The sequence below is a fragment of the Eleutherodactylus coqui genome, chromosome 3, assembly GCF_035609145.1.
Source record: "Eleutherodactylus coqui strain aEleCoq1 chromosome 3, aEleCoq1.hap1, whole genome shotgun sequence".
NCBI classification, from domain to species: Eukaryota; Metazoa; Chordata; class Amphibia; order Anura; family Eleutherodactylidae; genus Eleutherodactylus; species Eleutherodactylus coqui.
In genome coordinates, this window is record NC_089839.1 from 88,894,090 (window position 1) to 88,911,207 (window position 17,118).

Consider the following 17,118-nt stretch of genomic DNA (forward strand, 5'->3'; position numbering starts at 1 on the left):
CATGCTCAATTGGGTTAAGATCTGGTGATTGACTTGGCCATTGCAGAATGTTCCACTTTTTTGCACTCATGAACTCCTGGGTAGCTTTGGCTGTATGCTTGGGGTCATTGTCCATCTGTACTGTGAAGCGCCGTCTGATCAACTTTGCAGCATTTGGCTGAAAGTATATCCCGGTACACTTCAGAATTCATCCGGCTACTCTTGTCTGCTGTTATGTCATCAATAAACACAAGTGACCCAGTGCCATTGAAAGCCATGCATGCCCATGCCATCACGTTGCCTCCACCATGTTTTACAGAGGATGTGGTGTGCCTTGGATCATGTGCCGTTCCCTTTCTTCTCCAAACTTTTTTCTTCCCATCATTCTGGTACAGGTTGATCTTTGTCTCATCTGTCCATAGAATACTTTTCCAGAACTGGGCTGGCTTCTTGAGGTGTTTTTCGGCAAATTTAACTCTGGCCTGTCTATTTTTGGAATTGATGAATGGTTTGCATCTAGATGTGAACCCTTTGTATTTACTTTCATGGAGTCTTCTCTTTACTGTTGACTTAGAGACAGATACACCTACTTCCCTGAGAGTGTTCTGGACTTCAGTTGATGTTGTGAACGGGTTCTTCTTCACCAAAGAAAGTATGCGGCGATCATCCACCACCGTTGTCTTCCGTGGACGCTCAGGCCTTTTTGAGTTCCCAAGCTCACCAGTGAATTCCTTTTTTCTCAGAATGTACCCAACTGTTGATTTTGCTACTCCAAGCATGTCTGCTATCTCTCTGATGGATTTTTTCTTTTTTTTCAGCCTCAGGATGTTCTGCTTCACCTCAATTGAGAGTTCCTTTGACCACATGTTGTCTGGTCACAGCAACAGCTTCCAAATCCAAAAGCACACACCTGGAATCAACCCCAGACCTTTTAACTACTTAATTGATTACAGGTTAACGAGGGAGACGCCTTCTGAGTTAATTGCAGCCCTTAGAGTCCATTGTCCAATTACTTTTGGTCCCTTGAAAAAGAGGAGGCTATGCATTACAGAGCTATGATTCCAAAACCCTTTCTCCAATTTGGATGTGGAAACTCTCATATTGCAGCTGGGAGTGTGCACTTTCAGCCCATATTATATATATAATTGTATTTCTGAACATGTTTTTGTAAACAGCTAAAATAACAAAACTTGTGTCACTGTCCAAATATTTCTGGCCCTAACTGTATGTTGGTAAGGTGGTTTTCCCAAGCAAGGTATTGGAATGTTATCTAATCAAGGTATTTGGATGTCATTTAGCAAGTTGGTGTTATTTAGTTGCGGTATTATGGCCCTATGCGGTCACTCTGTAGTGATATTGGTATGGTATGGTAGTATTTAGTCACAAAATAATGGTTGCTATTTAGTCACTGTATTATTATGTTATTTAGTTACTGTATTTATTATCATTAGGAGGTAGGGATAATCTGTTAGATTCCGGATTTTGGTACAGCGTAGTGTGTCCTATATTACACAATCGAGCACATGATTCTTGGGAAGCACAGTCCTCACCACTGAGCAGCAGGATCAGGCTGCAAACTAGGCAGCAATGCTTTCTGTAAGGCCACTCTCACACAGGCGTTCTTTTACAGAGTTTAGTGGGCGTTACCAACGCCCACTAAAAACACTGCACTGAGCCTCCATTTGTTTCAATGGGGCTTCTCAGAGGAGCGTTTTTAGAGAAGCATTTCTAACGCACGCTAAAACAAACACTGTAAGTTCTGTTTTAGTGTGTTCAGCGCTTTTATGACGCACTAAATTACCCATTGCAATGATTCTAAAACGCTGTAAAATGCGTCGTTTTTACAAACGCCTGTGTGAGAGTGGACTGAATATCACTGAGTATCATTACATCTATCAATCTTACCAATAAAAATAAATATTTTTATAGCATCACAATTCATGATCAAAGGTTAACAATACATTTATTGTTGATCTTCTCCTTTGTTGAAACTGACTAATCATTACTATTGTTCACTTTTTTGTAAAAAAAAAATCAAGGACATAAAAGTTGTTATTCTACTGCAAAACTCAGCATGCAGTTACATCTCAGGCAGATGTGTAAATGATTAGAGTTGTGGTGTGATTAGATGAACAGTCTTGTCACCTGAGGCCCTAAAAGTGGTTGCACCTTTGGCCTATAAAAAGGCTCTCAGAGGCTCCTTGTGTGAAGAGACCTCTTCTTTTGCTTGTGTAGAACTTGTTGACCACTAGATACCTCTGCAACGCAATCCAAGAAATTTCACCCCGTTACCAGAGTTTGAGAGGGGGCGCATTACTGGAATGTGAGAAGAGTTGTGGCGTGATTAGATAAATGGTCTTGCCACCTGAGGCCCTAAAGGTTGTTCCACTCTGTAGCTGTCCAGTTTTGTCATTCACAACACTACTGCAAAACAGAGGGGACAGTGGGTGGATGTCAAAGGCAGTAGATGTAATGGAGGCCATGAGACCAAATGTTCTTCAATCAAGCACATACAAATGGTTCCCACAGACAAAGGGGCCTGTAATGACTGTGCCACCTGTCTCCAGATGGCAGACAACAAAACAGTTTGAGCTGCTCATGCTTGTTGAACAATCAGAGGATCCTTTCTACTGATGGCCTGTTGAGGGCATCCTGATCCTGGTCGCCTTGTGTGCCCTTACACATCCGCTGGTCCCAACACCTCCTAACAGTCTGGTCAGAATGTTCATATGAATGTAGGCGTAAATTCACTCACAAAAGCATTACATAATTGCACTGTGAAGGGAGCGCTATCATGGGCTATCGCACACTTATTGAGCATTTAACTGCACTTTTCTGTGCTGTGATTTTGTGCCCCATAGGAGTCTATGTGGTCGTAGATTTCTACCGGACATAATGAGACCTGTAGTATCTAAGGAGTTTCACTTTTGACTTATATGTTCATAGACTCTTACAATCATTTTTTTGTTTCCATCAATCTGACAAGCATTATCACTCCAGTGCATTATCTTTCTCAGTGTTGAGTCATGGCCAATGGCTTAGATGAGGCTGGAGACATCCTTAATTCTTTGAATGTTCTTCTGTAAGGTTCTGTAACTTCCTGGGGTTGTTGATGTCCTTGTACTAATTTGCCAGAATGGCCACTTCCTGGGGTGATTCATCACTATACCTAGACTTCTACACTTAAGAATAATGCTCTGCCTCCCACTGTGGATGGACGGTGTCCCAGAGCCTTAGAAATGTACTGAAATCCTTTCCAGAATGTTACGCATATTCAGCTGGTTTAGGTTATACTCAAGGGGTATCTAAGCCTCATCAGTCAGTGAATCCAAATTATGGGCAGTACACCAAAAAAGTTAACACAGAAACAACACTTTTGCATTTCTAGCAGTCCTAGAGCTTATATACAACCCCTCACAAGGTTAGCAATTCAAAGTCTACAGCCTATGTGATTACAAAGGTTAATTATGACAAATCTGCATGCTCAGCATCTGATACCTTGTTAGTAAAAGAATGTGTCTTTTGTACACGTACCTATTGCTATGCACAGAGCACAAATATTATGCACACAGCACAAGTATTATGCACATGACACTACTGTGTAAAATGTAATTCAATTCTATCACAAGACTTACATATGTCGACAACATTTTCCTCTTATGGATCTCAAACAAGCAGTTAATACACAAATAAAAACAGTTTCAGAGGTTCCGTCACAGCTCCAGCTTAAAATACCGGAAGAAAAAGAGTTGCATGCAGTGCTTTTTCTTCCATCTAAAAGTTGGGCAGCTGGAAAGGTGGAGAGCAGGTGCCTTGTCATAAGTACGTATGTTATAAGTATGTATAAATATGCATGCCTCTTCAGATCCAATCCATAAGCCTGAAGAAGAACCCTGCGTTGGTTCGGAAGCTCGCTATTATTACATCATGTATTTTTGTTAGCCATTAAAAGGTATCATATCTACATGATTACGTGGTTTCTCTTGCTGGGAACAATCACGGTTTGTTCTCATTAACGATTTTTGCACACGCATTTCGTATGCGCAAAAAAAGGTCCTGCTCTAACTTTCTGCATATTGCGCAGCAAAGGCCCCTATAGAAGTCTATGGGATGTGCGCATATATGCAGTGCAATTCTGTGAAAAATAGAACACATCTGGACCTCATTTAAATAGCTTGTTAAATCGGGGCAGGCAGGGTGTCGTGCACATGTCGACATGCCTTGTGTGCGCAAAAGGTACAATACTGTGTACTGTTATGATGTTTATACACATGTATGTTTATGTGTTTGTATATTTGTTTTAGGCTTTTTGTATACACCTGATGTGTGCATACCCTAGACCCGGCCTCGGCTCAATGTGATGCGTGTAATTTTGATGGAGTCAAGGGACACACTTTCCTTAAATATTTTGGCCTGACAACCAGTGATCTGGGTAATTGATAGGCCCTATAGTGCAGTGATAGGCCCTATAGAGCAATTTTTACTCTATGCTAATTTCTATAAACGTGATATTGTACTACTGATCACTTCTGCAGTATTCATTGCTCACAGTCATCTACTTAAAAGTTGCCTTTTTGTATCGTTATTATATAGTAAGTGTTCTAAAGTAAGGTGACCAGTAGAGATGAGCGAACGTGCTCGGCCCCGCCCCTTTTTCGCCCGAATACCGCGATTTTCGAGTACTTCACTACTCGGGTGAAAAGTACTCGGGTGTGCCGGGGGGCGGGGAGAGGCGTGGCGGCGTGGGGGGGTAGCAGCGGGGAACAGGGGGGAGCCCTCTCTCTCTCCCTCTCCCCCCCACTCCCCGCTGCAACCCCCCGCGCCGCCACGGCGACCCCCGAATTTTTTCGCCCGAGTACGGAAGTACTCGAAAATCGCGGTATTCGGGCGAAAAAGGGGCGGGGCCGAGCACGTTCGCTCATCTCTAGTGACCAGACATCCTAATCTAGGCCGAATAGTCCAGCTTTGGGACCCTGTGTCCCGCCTTCCGCCGGGACCCCAGCAGGACAGCCATTTGTCCCGCTTTCTGGTGACGTCTGGTCGCCATTAAAGTGATTACCGGCCGACGTGCCAGAGCTCCCCAACCAGTAGTCACTCTGCAGCGCTGCAGGCCAGATGTACACACTGCCGATCTTCCTCTCCTCACCTTTCCTCTTTGGTTCCGCTAGAGAGGAGAGGTAAGGAGGTGCTGCTGCGGGTGCACACACACTTCTTTCAGCAACACTGAGAGGAGCATTGGCGCTGTGAAGACCAGGAAGAGGTAAGTATATGGATCATTGTGGGGGTCACTATTATTGCTGGGCTGGTAGAGTGGAGCACTAATACTATGGGGCTACTGTGAGGGTCACTTTTATTGCTGGGGCTGGTATAGGGGGGTGCTAATACTATGGGGCTACTGTGGGGGGCACTATTATTGCTGGGGCTAGTATAGGGGAGCGCTAATACTATAGGGCTACTGTGGAAGGGTCACTATTATTGCTGGGCTGGTATAAGGGAGCACTATTACTACTGGAGCCACTGTGGGGATCACTATTACTACTGGGCCCAGTCTGCATGTCGCAGCATACCTCAAGCTGACTTATGAGATGTTTACACATGGTGGAAATGCTGCAGAATGTCCGCAGCAAATTCTGCATCTAAAAAACAGTCAAATTTTGTACTATTGGTGCAGATTTTGACTGGAAATCAGCTGCATATTTGCAGCTGATTTCATACTATTCGCTGCTCCCCCTCACATTCACCATAGGCTTCTTGCTGTCAGCGGCCTGGTTCGGTGTAGCGCCACTGGTCAGGTGATACTGGTCTGGTGAGGCCACTACAGGCCGCTGGGAACCAGAAGCCTGGGAGCACTGACAGTGGGAAGCCTACAGAGGAGATTAGGGAGCGCCGCATAGTATGAAATTAGCTGTGGATTTGCGGCTGATTTCCAGTCAAAATCCGCAGTGATGGTGCATATTTTTACGGTTTTATGATGCAGAAATGCTGTAGAATTTGCTCCCTGTCTTTTTTGAACCGGCCCTGTACTTTATATAATGATGGAGGTAAAATCATATGTTGTGATAAGCCCTGCCCCTGACCACACCCCTCTGCCCCGCTTTGACCCTGGGAAAATCTGGTCCTCTTAAATAAAGAAACAAACGTCCAGTACCTTCTCTCTTTAGTGGTCCTCTTGATGTCAGACCCTTGCAACGTGGCCCTTATTTTAAGAATATGAGACAGATTCAGGACATACTTTCTTTCTGATTCGAGAAGGTCTTTAGCAGCCGTCTGTCTTCTGGCTTAATAGAGAAAACATGAGAACATTGTTCACACACAAAATGAATTCATACATTACCATTAGGTTTTAGTAGGCTAAAGCTCCTCAAACACTTTAGTAGTACTTTAGTAGACTAAAGCTCCTCAAACACTTAGGGCGGCTTCATATGGGCGTAGTTCCGCTCATATTTGCCCATGTAAAATTTACGCACGCAATACGCAGAGAATAGATCCCATTGATGTCAATGGGTTTGTACACATTTCCTCAATTTGCAAGCGACAAAATATAGAACCTGCTCTATCTTTCTGCGCACCAAAGGTCCCCATAGAAGTCTATGGTGGAGGGGTTGTACAACAGTATGCATGAAACCCTATGCAATTACGTGAAAATGAGAACACATCTGGAACTCATTAGGTAAATAATAGAGATGAGCGAACACCAAAATGTTCGGGTGTTCGTTATTCGGAACGAACTTCCCGTGATGCTCGAGGGTTCGTTTCGAACAACGAACCCCATTGAAGTCAATGGGCGACCAGAACATTTTTGTATTTCGCCGATGCTCGCTAAGGTTTTCATGTGTGAAAATCTGGGCAATTCAGGAAAGTGATGGGAATGACACAGTGACGGATAGGGCAGGCGAGGGGCTACGTGTTGGGCTGCATCTCAAGTTCACAGGTCCCACTATTAAGCCACAATACCGGCAAGAGTGGGCCCCCCCCCCTCCCAACAACTTTTACTTCTGAAAAGCCCTCATTAGCATGGCATACCTTTGCTAAGCACCACACTACCTCCAACAAAGCACAATCACTGCCTGCATGACACTCCACTGACACTTCTCCTGGGTTACATGCTGCCCAACCGCCCCCCCTCCCCCCCCACAGCGCACACCAAAGTGTCCCTGGGCAGCCTTCAGCTGCCCTCATGCCACACCACGCTCATGTCTATTTAGAATTGCGTCTGCCATGACGAGGGACCGCAGGCACACACTGCAGAGGTTGGCACGGCTAGGCAGCGACCCTCTTTAAAAGTGGCGGAGCGATAGCCCACAATGCTGTACAGAAGCAATGAGAAATAGAATCCTGTGCCACCGCCATCAGGAGCTGCACACGTGGGCATAGCAATGGGGAACCTATGTGCCACACACTATTCATTCTGTCAAGGTGTCTGCATGCCCCAGTCAGACCGGGCTTTTTAATTCATAGACACAGGCAGGTACAACTCCCTATTGTGAAGTCCCTGTCGACCCACAGCATGGGTGGCTCCCTGGAACCCACCGGCGGTACACAGAAATATCCCATTGCATTGCCCAACACAGCTGAGGTAGTAATGTCGTGCTTAATGCAGGTGGGCTTCGGCCCACACTGCATGCCCCAGTCTGACTGGGGTTCTTTATAAGTGTACAGATGTAGTAAAAACTCCGTGTGCACCTACAGCATGGGTGGGTGCCAGGAAGCCACCGGCGGTACATAGAAATATCCCATTGCATTGCCCAACACAGCTGAGGTAGTAATGTTGTGCTTAACCCTTTCCAATCCAATTTGTATATGGTTTTCCTAGGGGGCTTACTCTTTTTCTGCCGTTATACAACGGCGCTATATGCTGGCTAAAGCCAGTACTGCATGAGCTGACACGTAGGATAGGCTCCGACAGCAGAGAGGCTGGCAATATACAGTAAGAGAACCCCGACGGACGTCTACCAACAACGGAGCTGTACAGCCTTAAACCCTAATGTCTTCACAGGTCACACAGTGGACTGGAAAGGGTTAATGCAGGTGGGTTTCGGCCCACACTGCATGCCCCAGTCAGACTGGGGTTCTTTACAAGTGGACACATGTAGGTTAAACTCCCTGTGGACCCACTGCCTGGGTGGGTGCCAGGAAGCCACCGGCGGTACATAGAAATATCCCATTGCATTGCCCAACACAGCTGAGGTAGTAATGTCGTGCGTAATACAGGTGGGCTTCGGCCCACACTGCATGCCCCAGTCAGACGGGTTCTTTAGAAGTGTACAGATGTATTAAAAACTCAGTGTGCACCTACAGCATGGGTGGCTCCCTGGAACCCACCGGCGGTACATAAAAATATCCCATTGCATTGCCCAACACAGCTGAGGTAACGTCAGCTGTAATGCAGGTGGGCTAAAAATTAATTTGATTACACTGTAGGCGAGGGCCCACAAAAATTGCTGTATCAACAGTACTAATGTACATCCCAAAAATTGGCCATGGCCAGCCAAGAGGGCAGGTGAAACCCATTAATCGCTTTGGTTAATGTGGCTTAAGTGGTAACTAGGCCTGGAGGCAGCCCAGTGTAACGAAAAATTGGTTCAAGTTAAAGTTCCAATGCTTTTAAGCGCATTGAAACTTATAAAAATTGTTCTGAAAAATTATTTGAGTGAGCCTTGTGGCCCTAAGAAAAATTGCCCGTTCAGCGTGATTACGTGAGGTTTCAGGAGGAGGAGCAGGAGGAGGAGGAGGAGGAATATTAGACACAGATTGATGAAGCAGAAATGTCCCCGTTTTGGATGGTGAGAGAGAACGTAGCTTCCATCCGCGGGTGCAGCCTACGTATTGCTTACGTATCGCTGCTGTCCGCTGGTGGAGAACAGAAGTCTGGGGAAATCCAGCCTTTGTTCATCTTGATGAGTGTTAGCCTGTCGGCACTGTCGGTTGACAAGCGGCTACGCTTATCTGTGATGATTCCCCCAGCCGCACTAAACACCCTCTCCGACAACACACTAGCCGCAGGACAAGCAAGCACCTCCAGGGCATACAGCGCTAGTTCAGGCCACATGTCCAGCTTCGACACCCAGTAGTTGTAGGGGGCAGAGGCGTCACCAAGGATGGTCGTGCGATCCGCTACGTACTCCCTCACCATCCTTTTACAGTGCTCCCGCCGACTCAGCCGTGACTGGGGAGCGGTGACACAGTCTTGGTGGGGAGCCATAAAGCTGGCCAGGCCCTTAAAGACTGTTGCACTGCCTGGGATGTACATGCTGCTCGATCTACGCACATCCCCTGCTACCTTGCCCTCGGTACTGCGCCTTCTGCCACTAGCGCTGTCGGCTGGGAATTTTACCATCAGCTTGTCCGCAAGGGTCCTGTGGTATAGCAACACTCTCGAACCCCTTTCCTCTTCGGGAATCAGAGTGGGCAGGTTCTCCTTATACCGTGGATCGAGCAGTGTGTACACCCAGTAATCCGTAGTGGCCAGAATGCGTGCAACGCGAGGGTCACGAGAAAGGCATCCTAACATGAAGTCAGCCATGTGTGCCAGGGTACCTGTACGCAACACATGGCTGTCTTCACTAGGAAGATCACTTTCAGGATCCTCCTCCTCCTCCTCCTCCTCCTCAGGCCATACACGCTGAAAGGATGACAGGCAATCAGCCGGTGTACCGTCAGCAGCGGGCCAAGCTGTCTCTTCCCCCTCCTCCTCATCCTCCTCATGCTCCTCCTCCTCCTCCTGTACGCGCTGAGAAATAGACAGGAGGGTGCCCTGACTATCCAGCGGCATACTGTCTTCCCCCGCCCCCGTTTCCGAGCGCAAAGCAGCTGCCTTTATGGTTTGCAGGGAATTTCTCAAGATGCATAGCAGAGGAATGGTGACGCTAATGATTGTAGCATCGCCGCTCACCACCTGGGTAGACTCCTCAAAATTACCAAGGACATGGCAGATGTCTGCCAACCAGGCCCACTCTTCTGAAAGGAATTGAGGAGGCTGACTCCCACTGCGCCGCCCATGTTGGAGTTGGTATTCGACTATAGCTCTACGTTGTTCATAGAGCCTGGCCAACATGTGGAGCGTAGAGTTCCACCGTGTGGGCACGTCGCACAGCAGTCGGTGCACTGGCAGCTTAAAGTGATGTTGCAGGGTGCGCAGGGTGGCAGCGTCCGTGTGGGACTTGCGGAAATGTGCGCAGAGCCGGCGCGCCTTTACGAGCAGGTCTGACAAGCGTGGGTAGCTTTTCAGAAAGCGCTGAACCACCAAATTAAAGACGTGGGCCAGGCATGGCACGTGCGTGAGGCTGCCAAGCTGCAGAGCCGCCACCAGGTTACGCCCGTTGTCACACACGACCATGCCCGGTTGGAGGCTCAGCGGCGCAAGCCAGCGGTCGGTCTGCTCTGTCAGACCCTGCAGCAGTTCGTGGGCCGTGTGCCTCTTATCGCCTAAGCTGAGTAGTTTCAGCACGGCCTGCTGACGCTTGCCCACCGCTGTGCTGCCACACCGCGCGACACCGACTGCTGGCGACATGCTGCTGCTAACACATCTTGATTGCGAGACAGAGGAGGAGGAGGAGGAGGAGGGTGCTTTAGTGGAGGAAGCATACACCTCCGCAGATACCAGCACCGAGCTGGGGCCCGCAATTCTGGGGGTGGGTAGGACGTGAGCGGTCCCAGGCTCTGACTCTGTCCCAGCCTCCACTAAATTCACCCAATGTGCCGTCAGGGAGATGTAGTGGCCCTGCCCGCCTGTGCTTGTCCACGTGTCCGTAGTTAAGTGGACCGTGGCAGTAACCGCGTTGGTGAGGGCGCGCACAATGTTGCGGGAGACGTGGTCGTGCAGGGCTGGGACGGCACATCGGGAAAAGTAGTGGCGACTGGGAACTGAGTAGCGCGGGGCCGCCGCCTCCATGATACTTTTGAAGGACTCAGTTTCCACAACCCTATACGGCAGCATCTCAAGGCTGATGAATTTTGCTATGCGGACGGTTAACGTTTGAGCGTGCGGGTGCGTGGCGGCGTACTTGCGCTTGCGCTCGAACACTTGCGCAAGCGACGGCTGAACGGTGCGCTGAACTACACTGCTGGATGGGGCCGAGGACAGCGGAGATGAGGGTGTGGGTGCAGGCCATGAGGCGGTAGTGCCTGTGTCCTGAGAGGGGGGTTGCATCTCAGTGGCAGGTTGGGGCACAGGGGGAGAGGCAGGGGTGCAAACCGGAGGCGGTGAACGGCCTTCGTCCCACCTTGTGGGGTGCTTGGCCATCATATGTCTGCGCATGGTGGTGGTGGTGAGGCTGTTGGTGTTGGCTCCCCGGCTGAGCTTTGCGCAACAAAGGTTGCACACCACTGTTCGTCGGTCGTCAGGCGTCTCTGTGAAAAACTGCCAGACCTTAGAGCACCTCGGCCTCTGCAGGGTGGCATGGCGCGAGGGGGCGCTTTGGGAAACACTTGGTGGATTATTCGGTCTGGCCCTGCCTCTACCCCTGGCCCTGGCCACCGCACTGCCTCTTGCAACCTGCCCTGCTGATGCCCTTGACTCCCCCTCTGAAGACCTGTCCTCCTGAGTAAGCGTTGCACACCAGGTGGGGTCAGTCACCTCATCGTCCTGCTGCTCTTCCTCCGAATCCTCTGTGCGCTGCTCCCTTGGACTTACTGCCCTTACTACTACCTCACTGCAAGACAACTGTGTCTGATCGTCATCGTCCTCCTCACCCACAGAAAGTTGTTGAGACAGTTGGCGGAAGTCCCCAGCCTCTTCCCTCGGACCCCGGGAACTTTCGAATGGTTGGGCATCAGTGACGATAAACTCCTCTGGTGGGAGAGGAACCGCTGCTGCCCAATCTAAGCAGGGGCCCGAGAACAGTTCCTGGGAGTGTTCCCGCTCCTGAGCAGGTGTCATTGTAGTGGAGTGAGGAGGCTGGGAGGAAGGAGGAGCAGCAGACAGAGGATTCGGATTTGCAGCAGTGGACGGCGCAGAACTGCGTGTTGACGATAGGTTGCTCGAAGCACTTTCTGCCATCCAGGACAGGACCTGCTCACACTGCTCATTTTCTAATAACCGTCTCCCGCGTGGACCCATTAATTGGGCAATGAATGTGGGGACGCCAGAAACGTGCCTCTCTCCTAATCGCGCAGCAGTCGGCTGCGACACACCGGGATCAGGAGCTCGGCCTGTGCCCACACCCTGACTTGGCCCTCCGCGTCCTCGGCCGCGTCCACGTCCTCTAGGCCTACCCCTACCCCTCAGCATGCTGTATTACCAGTGATTTGATTTCACAGGCAGGAAATAAATTGGCGCAAGACTGCAGGCCAAATATAATTTTTTCCCTTTTTGGAAAACGAAAGGCCCCACTGCCTCTAGTGAATTAATAATCTAAGTTTAATAACTGTGCTGTGTCCCTGCTAATGTGTCACAGAACGTGAGGGTAGCAGAGTTATTATAACTCTGGCAGAGCAGGTATTTTTTTCCCAATTAAGGAAAGCAAATGGCGAAGCCAGCAGTAAAGCGTAGCTGGGTGCGTATGATTTAGCAATGTTTTTCACGCAGCTCACACGTGTCCACCGCCCGTAAGGACGGACAGAGGCTGGACAAATAGATTTGTTTCCACTTGTTTTTCCACCAAAAGGCAGCACTGCGTATATTCAATGAACATGAGAAGTTTAATAACTGTGCTGTGTCCCTGCTAATGTGTCACAGAACGTGAGGGTAGCAGAGTTATTATAACTCTGGCAGAGCAGGTATTTTTTTTCCCAATTAAGGAAAGCAAATGGCGAAGCCAGCAGTAAAGCGTAGCTGGGTGCGTATGATTTAGCAATGTTTTTCACGCAGCTCACACGTGTCCACCGCCCGTAAGGACGGACAGAGGCTGGACAAATAGATTTGTTTCCACTTGTTTTTCCACCAAAAGGCAGCACTGCGTATATTCAATGAACATGAGAAGTTTAATAACTGTGCTGTGTCCCTGCTAATGTGTCACAGAACGTGAGGGTAGCAGAGTTATTATAACTCTGGCAGAGCAGGTATTTTTTTTCCCAATTAAGGAAAGCAAATGGCGAAGCCAGCAGTAAAGCGTAGCTGGGTGCGTATGATTTAGCAATGTTTTTCACGCAGCTCACACGTGTCCACCGCCCGTAAGGACGGACAGAGGCTGGACAAATAGATTTGTTTCCACTTGTTTTTCCACCAAAAGGCAGCACTGCGTATATTCAATGAACATGAGAAGTTTAATAACTGTGCTGTGTCCCTGCTAATGTGTCACAGAACGTGAGGGTAGCAGAGTTATTATAACTCTGGCAGAGCAGGTATTTTTTTTCCCAATTAAGGAAAGCAAATGGCGAAGCCAGCAGTAAAGCGTAGCTGGGTGCGTATGATTTAGCAATGTTTTTCACGCAGCTCACACGTGTCCACCGCCCGTAAGGACGGACAGAGGCTGGACAAATAGATTTGTTTCCACTTGTTTTTCCACCAAAAGGCAGCACTGCGTATATTCAATGAACATGAGAAGTTTAATAACTGTGCTGTGTCCCTGCTAATGTGTCACAGAACGTGAGGGTAGCAGAGTTATTATAACTCTGGCAGAGCAGGTATTTTTTTTCCCAATTAAGGAAAGCAAATGGCGAAGCCAGCAGTAAAGCGTAGCTGGGTGCGTATGATTTAGCAATGTTTTTCACGCAGCTCACACGTGTCCACCGCCCGTAAGGACGGACAGAGGCTGGACAAATAGATTTGTTTCCACTTGTTTTTCCACCAAAAGGCAGCACTGCGTATATTCAATGAACATGAGAAGTTTAATAACTGTGCTGTGTCCCTGCTAATGTGTCACAGAACGTGAGGGTAGCAGAGTTATTATAACTCTGGCAGAGCAGGTATTTTTTTTCCCAATTAAGGAAAGCAAATGGCGAAGCCAGCAGTAAAGCGTAGCTGGGTGCGTATGATTTAGCAATGTTTTTCACGCAGCTCACACGTGTCCACCGCCCGTAAGGACGGACAGAGGCTGGACAAATAGATTTGTTTCCACTTGTTTTTCCACCAAAAGGCAGCACTGCGTATATTCAATGAACATGAGAAGTTTAATAACTGTGCTGTGTCCCTGCTAATGTGTCACAGAACGTGAGGGTAGCAGAGTTATTATAACTCTGGCAGAGCAGGTATTTTTTTTCCCAATTAAGGAAAGCAAATGGCGAAGCCAGCAGTAAAGCGTAGCTGGGTGCGTATGATTTAGCAATGTTTTTCACGCAGCTCACACGTGTCCACCGCCCGTAAGGACGGACAGAGGCTGGACAAATAGATTTGTTTCCACTTGTTTTTCCACCAAAAGGCAGCACTGCGTATATTCTATGAATAATAACTGTGTTGTGGCCCTGCCTATACAATTCTTTCCCTGCAGTATCAATGGAGGGTGGAATGCTCTGCAGAGGCGATTTTGAGAAGCCCAAAAAAAATGCAGCACAGCTAACAGCAGCCTGGACAGTACTGCACACGGATAAATATGGCCCTAGAAAGGACCGTTGAGGTTCTTGAAGGCTACACTCACTCCTAACACTCTCCCTGCCTATGCAGCACTTCTGTCCCTAATGCCAGGTGCAACGCTCTGCAGAGCCGATTTTGAGAAAAAAAAAATGCCACTGCTAACAGCAGCCAACACACAGCTATCAGTGGCCCTAATAAGGACCTTTGGGGGGTCTTGAAGCCTACACTAACTACCAATTCTTTCCCTACAGCAGCTCCGGTATAAACAGCACTGTCCCTCATCTAACTCACACCGCATCTGAGGCGAGCCGCGGGAGGGGCCGACTTTTATATTAGGCGAACACCTGATCTCGCCAGCCACTCACAGCAGGGGGGTGGTATAGGGCTTAAACGTTGCAGGGGGAAGTTGTAATGCCTTCCCTGTCTTTCAATTGGCCAGAAAAGCGCGCTAACGTCTCAGGGAAGGAAGTGAAAGTAACCAGAACACCGCATGGTGTTCGTTACGAATAACGAACATCCCGAACACCCTAATATTCGCACGAATATCAAGCTCGGACGAACGCGTTTGCTCATCTCTAGTAAATAACCATTTAAATTGGGGCGTTTTTGTCTGCCGCAGGCAAATTAACATGGCTGTATGCACAAAAACTACAATAAAATGCACTGATACACGTACAAAAAGACTTGTACGTACGTTGTGTTGAGACATGTGCAAAAATACATACACCCATCTGAAGCCGGCCATACTGCACAACAGATGTCGGCAGAATGCTCGCTTGGCCGACATCTTATCTTCCCAACTCATTCATACACCTTCATGCTCAGCCGAGTGTGCATGTCTTTTCAATGGGTGGAGGGGTAAAAGCCATTATGAAAAACATCTAAAAGCAGGTTAGACTGCTTTCGCCCCTGTGTAGGAGCCTCTAGAGGTTCCGGCACACAATGCCTGAAGAAAAAGTACTGCATGCAGGACGTTTTTATCTGGTAAAATGCCAGTCAGCTGAGTGGAAACCAAACGGACCCCATTATAGTAAACAGGTCTGTTCGGTGCTGTTTGGTTCTGTCATAAGACAGATCCGTTCAGCCAGGGGATTCTTGTTTCCTGCTCCCATAACACAGCAGAAAACGGAACCCCCGCCGCAGATTTGAAAGCAGCCTTATCTATTGCAACAGCAAAGGAACAGGCAGGTTGGAACCCATAGAAAACGGCACCTTCAGGCTGGTTTTCAACAACCATAATGCCCCAGCATGTTAGCATCTGTATTACTGTACAATTACTATTACACCTAACTTATATAGTTGCACTAGTTAAAATGTAGATTAAAGACTCGGATTGTGATTTATGAAACCCAAGAACTGGCCCCTAAGTCGGACTTCATGTGTTAGTTTAATTTATATCCCCGGCTGGCGATGAAGTTCTATACATTATTGATGTGTTGATGTTCATTTTGCAGCACACTGAGGAATAGACTGGAGCCGCGTCTACAAAATACATTTTTAAAGTCAAACATAAGAGGGTTGTTTCAGTGAGAGGCGAGAGAGGTTATATTCGTATCTCCCGAAGACCGTGAGGACTAAGCCATCACACTGACACTCGATAATGACTGTATAGTAGAGACGTGACACCTCTGAGGACCACCAAGCACTGTGCAAAGCCGAGCCGTGGTTATTAATAATAGTCAACAGTGACATTCTGCCCTTGAAAATGTGTCTACTAAAACAAATGTGCAGAAAACGAGAAAGTAGAGCGCAGACAGAGGTGACATCACGGGAGGGCGGAATCTGGAGAAATCCTGGAGAAGTTTAGTACTCCAAGGGCGGCTTCACACAGGTGACTCAGCTCAATGTATTCACATTTTACTGTACTTTTTGCGCGATGCAGGGCATGTTCATTTGTGGGCGGCAGACGAACACGCCTCGATTTACATGGCTATTTACGCATTGCTCTTGTAAATTTTAAACACGCAAAATCACACACAAATACGCTTGTGTAAAGGAGCCTCAGGGTGCATTCAGATGACCGTATATCGGCTGGGTTTTCATGCCCAGCCGATATACAGTGTCTCTCACTGCAGGGGGAGGAGGCTTATGTAGCTTATTTAGCAGCCGTATATCGGCTCGGTTTTCACGCCGAGCCGATATACGGTGTCCTTGGCTGCAGGTGGGGGGGGGGATGGAAGAGCCAGGAGCAGGAACTGAGCTCCCGCCCCTATTTGCAGTGGGAGGGGCGGGACGGGGCCGGAGCTAAGCGCTGGTACTTAGCTTCGCCCCCGTCTCGCCCCCTCCTATTGCAAATAGTGGAGAGGGGGCGGGAGCTCAGTTCCTGCCTTCCACAGTGTTGCGCATTTTTTTGCGGATTGTGTGTGTATTTCTGTAATTCCTATAGACATCTATAGGGCCATTTGATGCACAAATATGCAAAAAGATAAAGCAGGATCTATTTCTGAAAAACATTCATCTAAAAAAACATTGACATCAATGGCTTCTATTCTCTGCATATTGCACGCGTATATTTTGAGTGTGCAAAAAACATGCAAATACATCCGTCTGAAGCGGCCCTTAGGATTCTGTGTTTTTCAATGTACTTTTTTAGTGGACAAATTATGTGCATTTGCACATGCAAAAAAAACACGCCACCAGGGTCCCAGCCAATGTTTTTTGTCAAGCAGAAGATTTTGCACTTTTTTTTT

General features: G+C 48.1%; 1 protein-coding gene across 1 annotated transcript in view; it reads right to left on the minus strand.

Annotated features, from left to right (window-relative positions):
* ARHGEF33 (Rho guanine nucleotide exchange factor 33) overlaps positions 1-17,118 on the minus strand; it is a 118,126-nt gene that overhangs the window by 34,371 nt on the left and 66,637 nt on the right. Inside the window, exon 8 of the mRNA XM_066595852.1 lies at positions 6,128-6,257. Within this exon, the coding sequence (XP_066451949.1) occupies positions 6,128-6,257 (130 nt within the window). The remainder of the gene's footprint in view (positions 1-6,127; positions 6,258-17,118) is intronic.